This window comes from Myotis davidii, unplaced genomic scaffold, assembly GCF_000327345.1.
Source record: "Myotis davidii unplaced genomic scaffold, ASM32734v1 scaffold217, whole genome shotgun sequence".
NCBI classification, from domain to species: Eukaryota; Metazoa; Chordata; class Mammalia; order Chiroptera; family Vespertilionidae; genus Myotis; species Myotis davidii.
In genome coordinates, this window is record NW_006290034.1 from 10295602 (window position 1) to 10304834 (window position 9233).

At 42.7% G+C, this 9233-nt stretch overlaps 1 protein-coding gene and 1 long non-coding RNA gene across 2 annotated transcripts in view; both read left to right on the top strand.

Moving 5' to 3' along the window:
• Nucleotides 1-5096, top strand: part of WDR3 (WD repeat domain 3) — a 30002-nt gene extending 24906 nt beyond the window's left edge. Inside the window, exons 23-27 of the mRNA XM_006763060.2 lie at nucleotides 440-489; nucleotides 1104-1147; nucleotides 2268-2396; nucleotides 3634-3727; nucleotides 4185-5096. Of these exons, the coding sequence (XP_006763123.1) occupies nucleotides 440-489; nucleotides 1104-1147; nucleotides 2268-2396; nucleotides 3634-3727; nucleotides 4185-4340 (473 nt within the window). The 3' untranslated portion in view covers nucleotides 4341-5096. The remainder of the gene's footprint in view (nucleotides 1-439; nucleotides 490-1103; nucleotides 1148-2267; nucleotides 2397-3633; nucleotides 3728-4184) is intronic.
• A 2270-nt stretch (nucleotides 5097-7366) lies between these two features.
• The window catches only part of LOC107182972, a 16523-nt gene continuing 14656 nt past the window's right edge, over nucleotides 7367-9233 (top strand). The window contains exon 1 of the long non-coding RNA XR_001513752.1: nucleotides 7367-7450. This is a non-coding gene — a long non-coding RNA (uncharacterized LOC107182972). The remainder of the gene's footprint in view (nucleotides 7451-9233) is intronic.

The window sequence follows — 9233 nt, forward strand, 5'->3', positions numbered from 1 at the left end:
CTGGGAGATATAGAGAATTCCTGAGAGGAAAACATTGTTCAGGACTTACTAACGCAGGTCAGGAAATGAGAGAAATGTAGTAGAATTCGTTCTCATTCAAACATTAGAAAGAGCGAATTGAGGAAGTGGGTGGGGGAAGCTTGGTCTTAATAAACGGGAAGGAGAGCAAAGTGAGGTTATTGTATTTGAGTAGACACTCACGCTCCTACTTTGGTTCGGAGGCAGCGTAACCATGTCAGATTTCTGGTGAAACCTGTTGCCCAAACTCACTCGTAAGCACTATCGAAACTGAAAGGCCTGATGGCTCTTTACACTCACTCTTTCTGTTTGGGGGTTGGTCTTGTCTCTCTTTAAAATGTAAAATACTAGTACCTCCCTGTCTGTGACAAGCACTTTCAAAGTCTCATTTTTTAATGACTGGATTTAATAATTTCTTCACAGGTTCCTCTCCCCACCAACCCCATCCTGATGGCTCACGGCAATATCTCTGTGAGTACGTCTGTTTCCTCTTGGTCAGTCAGAGGTGAGGGAGGAGGTAATACTTTGTCATTAAAAATCCCTCCTGAAGGGTGGTGTCCTCTATTACTTTGAATTTGTAAAGGACCAATTTAGTGTAACTTCCAGGTCATCCTTTTTGGTTGGGCTGGCCTGGCATTCTTAGTTTTCTAGTGCTTATTCATGTTTCGTGTCCAAAGCCCTCTGAAGATTCTGTTCATCTAAATGAACTTTGAAATTAAAGGTGTGGGAGGGAAAGTTAACACCAATCAGATACAGGAGAGAGAGGGAGAGTCATGTGCAGTGCAACTACCAACAGTCTCCAGTTCCTTAGAATGTGATTTGCATGTCTCATTCCTCCCAACAGCCCTGAGTCAGGGCATCTTCCTTTTACAGACAGGAAACTGGCCTGACATAGAGCTACAGGTGACGTAGTTGGTAAGTGGCAGAGCTGGATCATGAGCCCAGAGCTCACTAACACTGGGTCCATGCACGTCTTGCCACTTCAGTACACTGTCTCGTGAGAGAGGATCCTGGATTTTAGGAAATTAGAGACTCAGTAGAAACCAGTCAAGACTGTCACTAATGCCTGTGTCCTTCCTTTGTAGCCTTCAGCTTACGTGTTGGAAATTTTTAAAGGAATCAAGTCAAGGTGCGTCTCAGTGCACAGTTACTATCACTGGTCAGCTAACATTTGAGTGTGTATCTAAACATGAGATGAGGAGAAATTATAATTGATCCAGCACCCTTATAGGGTTAACTGTGTCAAAATTTTGAGGGAAAATAATTTATTATAGTGTTCTTTTTGAAGTAGAGGTAAGAGGCTCTACTTTTAAGGAGAAATGAAGGGTAGTATTACTTTATATTGTAGGTAATGAAATTATATCAAGCATGTCAAACTCGCAGGCCGCATGCTTCGTTTATTTGGCTGTGTTAGCCTTTGAGTTTGACATGCTTGATCTCTGTAATTCAGTCATAGCAGCAGCTAACATTCTTTGTAGTGTGCTGCTTTGACTTGTTTCCCGTGCACGTACACAGTTAGAACCATCTTGCATACAGTTTTGTGTCTTTTGTCGTATATTTTTGGAATAATGTTTCTTATTTGTGATTTTCCTTTTGATTTTACTTGAGAGCTTCAGCGGCCAGTTCTAAATGTCTCTTAAAAGTAGTAAACAGGATCCTTCACTAGAGACATGTAACGGGAGCTTAGATCCATGGAGGTGCAGTGCGTTCCTAGGAGGGAAGAGTCTGTTTTAAAGGTTTTTCTTTAACTTACAGTTTTGTGATTCCATTTGAAATCCTCTTGGAATTGCTGAAATGATGCTAGAATTAGTTCAAGAAAAGTTAAACAATTGAAACCAGAGCAACAAGGGGGAGCTATTCCCCTAGGTTTAAAAATGTACAAACAAAAACCTGTTAATTGGCAACATTTAAATCGTATAAGGTTGTTGTCAGAATCAATTGATCATCAAAACAGACTCAGAAGGCCTCAAACAGACTATTATAAGGACTCAATAAAGATGGAATAGTCAACAGTAGGCTTTGGAGAAATTGGTTTCTAGAAGAATAAAAAGTTAGAGTCTCCTGCTGTGCCAAGGACCAAAATGCATCCAATAGATTAAAGTATTAAATATAAAAACAAAACATTGAAAAGAGAACCATCTGGAATATTGCATTTCACTCTGAATGGGTGAGGTCTGGTCAGTAAAAGCAGTAGGAAAAACAGCCGCGGGGCTGTAAGACGGCTGCGCTGACTGACGCTTTCTCCTCAGTGAGCTGGAGGAGTCGCTGCTGGTGCTGCCCTTCTCCTACGTCCCGGACATCCTGAGGCTCTTCAATGAGTTCATCCAGCGGGGCTCCGACGTGGAGCTTCTGTGCCGGTGCCTCTTCTTCCTCCTCAGGTAAGGCCTTTTCCAGGACAGACCCTGTCGTCTCAGCACAGCTGCTCCGGTGGAACCTTCACTGGAGCCGTCACCACTTGGGGATGAAGAAACTGATGTTTCGGTTTCAGGGGCTGTCACAGACGTCAGTGCGGCCTGGCGTGAATTACTCCTTGTCCTTGAGAACAGTCAGCATCAGTTTTGCCCTTAAAACAAGTACTATGAGGTTAACAGTGCTCAGGAATGCTTCGTCAGGCGCCAGTCTCCAGGCTGCAGTCCAACAGCCTGGGTCTGAGCAGTTTGCCTCATTTGTAAGTTTAAGTTATGGTTTTGCCTTGTCCTCCTAACAGCCTTTTCAGGAATAGTGGATTATTTTCCAGGTCTGTAGAGGTACAGATGCAATAGGAGGGCATATATAAAAGAAATAAATCGGAAAATATGTTCATTAGATTATATTCTCAAATATGAAGAATTCTTATATGTAATTGAGAGGACTATTTACAAAGGCTTAAGAATGTATTACTCTATATCTCCCACTCTCTGCCCCTCTGTTTCAAGCTGATAGAATAGAGAGCATGAAGAGACAAATTGGACATTTCTTAAAATGCTGTTAGGAGGACAAAAACTGGTCAGCCAATACCAAGTAGTTCAAAGAAACAGGTATGTTTAGTGAAGTTGGTGAATTGGTCTGTTTTCATGGTTCTTAGCCCTCCTCCATCCTTTTTCTATTTGGATGTTAGTGAAAGAAGAACAATATATTTACATTGTTCTGTTGCCATATTTAGAATTTGGGGCAAATTGTAAGGACTTAACAGTATTACTAATAATTTCTTGTTGCTGTGGCATATGAGCTGTTGAATCAGGATCACTCTTCCTAAAAGAAACACCCTGAATGCCAGCATATCCGAGGGTTGTAGGTGGGTGCCAGTTACCTCACAGGTAGAGATGGCAGGTCCCAGTCGAAGGCAAGGGTGAGTGGGGGTGAAGGAGCCTGTGCTCATCAAGGTGTCTGGGTCCTCCAGGTCTGAGTTTGAACCTGTGATAGGGTCTGGCACAGTGTCTTTAAGCTGTTATCAGATAGAACTGAATAGTGGGGAAGAAAGTCCTTTCCCCTTTTTACTAGAAATGTCTCTATTCCCATGATGCCGTAACAAGTGTTTTTGCTTTGCTATTGTGTCTGTTTGCTATTTGTGGAAGGGGTAAGTAGAGCCAGCCCACTACCTCTCTTCAAAATATGGCTGTTTTCTTTTTCTGTTAGGATTCACTTTGGGCAGATCACTAGCAACCAAATGCTTGTGCCAGTGATCGAAAAATTAAAGGAAACAACTATTTCGAAAGTCAGCCAAGTCCGGGTAAGTATGTTGTAGAGCTACACCAGTGAGGGGGAGACCCTAGTGCAAGGGTCCTCAAACTTTTTAAACAGGGGGCCAGTTCACTGTCCCTCAGACCATTGAAGGGCCGGACTATAGTTTAAAAAAAACTGAACAAATTCCTATGCACACTGCACATACCTTATTTTGAAGTAAAAAGAAACAAAACGGGAACAAATACAATATTTGTATTTGCATGTGGCCCGCGGGCCGTAGTCTGAGGACCCCTGCCCTAGTGTGTGACTTAGGAGGAGCCCGGGCGCTGTGCCTGTCTTGGGTGTATTGGCCAGACGTGACCTGTATTTGAGGGTAGCTTGGCGGTGGAGCTGGTGGGAATAGGAACACAGGGCCTGAGGCTTACTGGCCCGACTCACATAAGCTGATTCTTAAGGCACTGAGCTCACACGAGACAAGTTCACCTTTCTGTCTTCTGCCTCAGGATGTTATCGGCTTCAACCTGGCGGGTCTTAACTATCTCAAGAGGGAGTGCGAGGCAAAAAGTGAAGTTATGTTTTTCGCTGATGCAACCAGCCACTTGGAAGAGAAGAAGAGGAAGAGGAAAAAGAGGGAGAAGCTGATTTTAACACTGACCTAGAACTGAAATGTGGTGATTTTCTACTTTTAAAAAGGACTTCTGAACTAAGCAGCATTAGAGGCCAAGTCAGCTCACAAGGAGCCGAGTAAGAGCTTACCGTGCTGCCGAGGATCCCAGGATGTGGCCCTGCTTTGCCTGTGGGCTCCATTGCTTGGACTTGACCGATGAGTCGTTCAAAATCTTTTCTGTGCCTCGGAGGTTGGGCCTTTCAGAAGTTGGTCCCCTTATAATCTAGCAGAAGGCAAAGACATTTTTTAACTAGGTGTGTGTTTCCCTAGAGTTAACATTTCAAGAGTATCTTATTTCTGCCCTGGCAGATTTGTGACCCTGCGTTCTCCGGCTGAGACAGGTGCACAGTTGAATGTCCTCTGCCCACAAATGCAGGGTCATGGAGAGCTGAAAGGACCATGGAAATGACCTAGAGCGGCCTCCTTAAACTAACTCTTCCAGATTATTTCTGTATATAGAAATATCCTACTTGCGAACTGCTTATCCTTCTCTTAATAAATTAGTTGTTTCTAACTAAAGTGCAGTCAAGCTGAGACTCCTGGCTGGCTTCTGGGTGATTAGTGCCCTGTATGTATAATGTGTCTACATGGCAGGGAGTTGGGACTGTTTTAGGAAAAGAAATTGACAAATGGCCTTTCATCAGAGCTTTGACCTGGTTGAACTCTTGAGTCACAGAAGTAGATTTTACACTTCTTTTTTGGGGAATGGGGATTTCTCATTGCCCTTATTACTGACTGTTGGACTTAACCGTTTGACTGCTAAGGAGTGCTATCGCGCTCTTCTTATTTAAAACAAATTTATGTAAACAATTGGTATTTTTTAATTTTTGTTGTTGCAAAGCAATACAAGTGAGTTTATTGTATAAAAAGTGTTTTACATTTTTTCCCATACATGTGCAATTAGTGCCGCAGTTTTGGCATATGTCCAAAAAAATACGTCAGCAGCCAAACGGTTAAACAGATGCCTTATGGAGCCTGCTTAGGCAGGTGACTACAGGAAGATTGCCAACGGGTGGTGCCGGGTGCCGATGTCACTGGAGGCTGGGATCGGTGTGGGTCATCTTACCTGTTCAACTTTGCATTTTTATTCAAATGTTATCTCCTTGAGAAACACACTGTCATTTACGTGGCACTGTCCTTGCTGTACTCTAATATGTACATGTCTAAATAAGTTGTCATTTACTTGTTTCATCTTTAAAAAAAAAATCAGAGGTTATATTTATATTTATCTTCCCAGGGCTGGAAAGCATGGGAATTGCCCAGTTTTCTAACTTTCTACTAAAGGAATATGTCTAAGTAGAAAGTTCATAACTACTTACAAATATATTGTGTGTATGTATATGTATAGTGTGTAAGAGCTGCATACTTATTTTTATATCAGAATGTTTTATGATGTAATACTAAATTATAGGCAGAGGCCTTCCCCTGCATTTGAAGAGCAGGTTTCCATTTATATGTATTTTGGGGGATAAAAAAATAATGAAATTTATAAAAATAGCGCCATAAAGTTGCTTTGATAATTTAAGATCATTTGCATTTATATGTTTGTACTGATTATCTTCGATCGGCTGCCTCCTGTGCACACCTGACGGGATTGAACCCGAAACCTGAATATGTGCTCTGACCAGGAATCTAACCAGGGACCTTTCGGTGCATGGGATAACACTCAGTCAGCTGAGCCACACAAGCCAGGGCCATATAAATTTTAGAATCAGCTTATAAATACCAAATACCTGCTGGAATTTTGGATTGTATTAGATCTTTTGACCAGTTTGGGAAGAATTGACATCTAAACCATATTGAGTCTTCCAACCCACAGAAGTTTTATCTATTTAGTTCTTTAATTTTCTCAAAATAGTGTTCTGTGATTCTCAGTGTACTGATCTTACACCTGTTTTTTTCTGATAAGAATGAAGTATTAGAATTGGTCAAAGGGAGATATATAAATGACCAAAAGCCCATGAAAAGATGCTTGCCTCAGTCCTCAGGGAAACAAATGAATACTACAGTGAGTTACCCTCTCATCCATTACCATGGCTAGGATAACCTGAAAAGTCCACATGTGCTGAGGGTGTACAGCAACTAGAGGTCTCCTCCTCTTATGGTATGGACAGTGGTACAAGCACTTGGAAAAGCTGAATCACAAACATACCAATCACGAATAGCCCTTCCACTCCCAAGTATTTATACTATATGCTCACAACAATCTGTAATTGAATATCCATTAATAACTTTATTCATAACAGCCAAAACCTGGGAACTACTCAGATGTCTATTAAAAGGTGAATATACACTGAGTGGCCAGATTATTATGACCACCCCATCAGTACTTTATTGACACTTCCAAAATATTGAATATTGGAAAACTTACTAAGCAAATACTTTCAAGGTTTTATTATTATTATTTGCATAATTAATTCACTTCATTGTACTGATGGGGTGGTTGTAGTAATCTGGCCACTCAGTGTATATACAGGCACAACACACCCATACAAAGGAATACTACTCAGCAGTAAGGCATGAACTGTTGATGTAGTGATGGATGTACTAATATGCATGTAGTAAGATGGATGGATTTTAAAATCATGCTATTGAAGAGCCCTCTAACTACAGCCCCTAGTAGAAAGGTAACATACCGAGGACACTATACTTACGTGACAAAGACCAGCTTCGTCAGCGAGGACATCAAAAACGCCCTGGCCGGTTGCTGGGTGGTTCAGAGTGTCGGCCTGTGGATCTTGATTCCTAGTCAAGGGCACGTACCTAGGTTGCAGGTTCCTGGCCCCTGTCCGGGTGTGTGCAGGAGGCACCCAATGGCTGTGTCTCTCACCCCTCCTGTCTCCCACTCTCCCTAAAAATCAGTGGAAAAATACCCTCAGGTGAGGGTTGAAAAGAATAAAAAATCATGCTACATGAGGAAATGCAGACACGAAAGAATGCAGTTCCGTTTATATAAAATTAAAAATGCAAACCCATCTAGAACGAGCGTGCTGACTCCAACACTCTAGGACCTAAACGGGCACTTTGAGGACCCTGAGGAAATGGGGTTCGGGGTGGGGGGGAACAGCGTGGCAGACAGAGTAGGTTGGGCTGCGATGTTCTGTATCCTGGTCCCATCAGTGTTGAGCCATGGTTTGCCCTGTCCCCCATCCCCCACCTCAACTCAAGTCCCACGAAAAGCAGAGGAACCCTGCCATCCTGCGGGAGGATATACCGGCCGCTCTCCTGTCTCTGAGCCACAGTTAGCTGCTGTTTGGGGCATCCAGGGGAAGCTGGGCAGAAAAGCTGCACACCCTCATTTCAAAGGTGAAACTCGGACATTCACTCATAACTGGTTTTCAGATCTGGGGAATCTGGTTCTTTGCCTCAGACCATCCACAGTGGCCCCGTGACCTGCTGCAAAAGTCAGCCCGCTCAAGAGCTTTGCAAAATTCACATGTTGGGGTGCAAGGTTCCTCTGTCTCATTTGCATTTGCTTTGTACCCGCCTCCCCTGTAGTGATGGGGAGCTCATGGAACCCCCACCTTCACTCCTGTTGACCTGGGCTCCGGTCTGAGTAGAAACTTTTTTTTTTTTTACACGAAGGCACAGTAGAAAGCCCCAGGCTTTATACAAGGAGGGCACAGCAGGGAGAGGAGTAAATGCAAAGCTGCCAAGTAGCACAAGCAGTGAATGTTTCCTGGTGGTTCTACAAATGCCAAACCAGCACTTTTATATTTGTGAAGTGCTTTATGCTTTTTAATGATTGTTGACAGCTGTGGTCTGACCTTTAGTGCTTTCTAGCTCAGCTGCTAGGGCAGTGGTTCTCAACCTTGGCTGCACATTAGAATCACCTAGGAATCTTTAAAATCCTGATTTCTGGGCCTCATACTCCGGAAATTCTGTTTGTTATGGGGTGGGGCCACAACATTAGTAACAAAGAAACAGAATTTCCGGAGGATGAGGCCCAGAAATCAGGATTTTAAAGATTCCTAGGTGATTCTAATGTGCAACCAAGGTTGAGAACCACTGCTAGGAAGACAGACTTGTGATTTACATAATGAAAGGAGGACACTGCACATGCGTATGCGTGACGGGACACTGAAGGCTCGTCTGGAAGGGCCACAGATGTCCTCGCTGACAAAGCTGGTCATTGTCGCATCACTAGGGTGTCCTCGGCATGTTACGTGTCCTGGGGGGCTGTGGTTAGATGACTCTGGTGTAGATTTCAGTTCCCTGGCTGAGCCCCTCCCCTGGGTTAGCCTCTAGAAGTCAGAGTGGTGGGAAGCAGCCTTGTTTTCTCGCTAGTGATGGGTACCCTGTACTTTTCACGGAAGCATCTTCACATGAAGGAGATAAAGCAACCACAAGGTTGTTTTTACAATTCAGCAAATTTTCTGGACATGCCAGTCATTTATACTTGATCAGTTGTATTCTAGCAAAGAACACACAACCCAAAATCTGAGACTCAATGAACGGATTCCTGAAAGGGACGTTCGTCACATGACAGGTCTACCTCAAGAAACAAGAAAAGTCTCATATAAACAATCTAACCCTACAACTAAAAGACCCAGAAAAAGAACAAGCCACGAGTAAGAAGGAGGAATGAAATTAGAGCTGAAATAAATGGCAGAAATAAATGACACATTTGCAGATGACATGATATTGTACATAGAAAACCCTAAAGACTCCATCAAAAAACTATTAGACTTAACAAATGAATTTGGCAATGTAGCAGGATACAAAATTAACACCCAGAAATCTGGCTTTTTTATACACCAATAATGAACTTACAGAAAGAGAAGTTAAAAAACCAATCCCATTTACCATTGCAACAAACAAAATTAAGATGCCTAGGAATAAACTTAACTAAGGAGGTAAAAGACCTGTACTCAGAAAACTACAG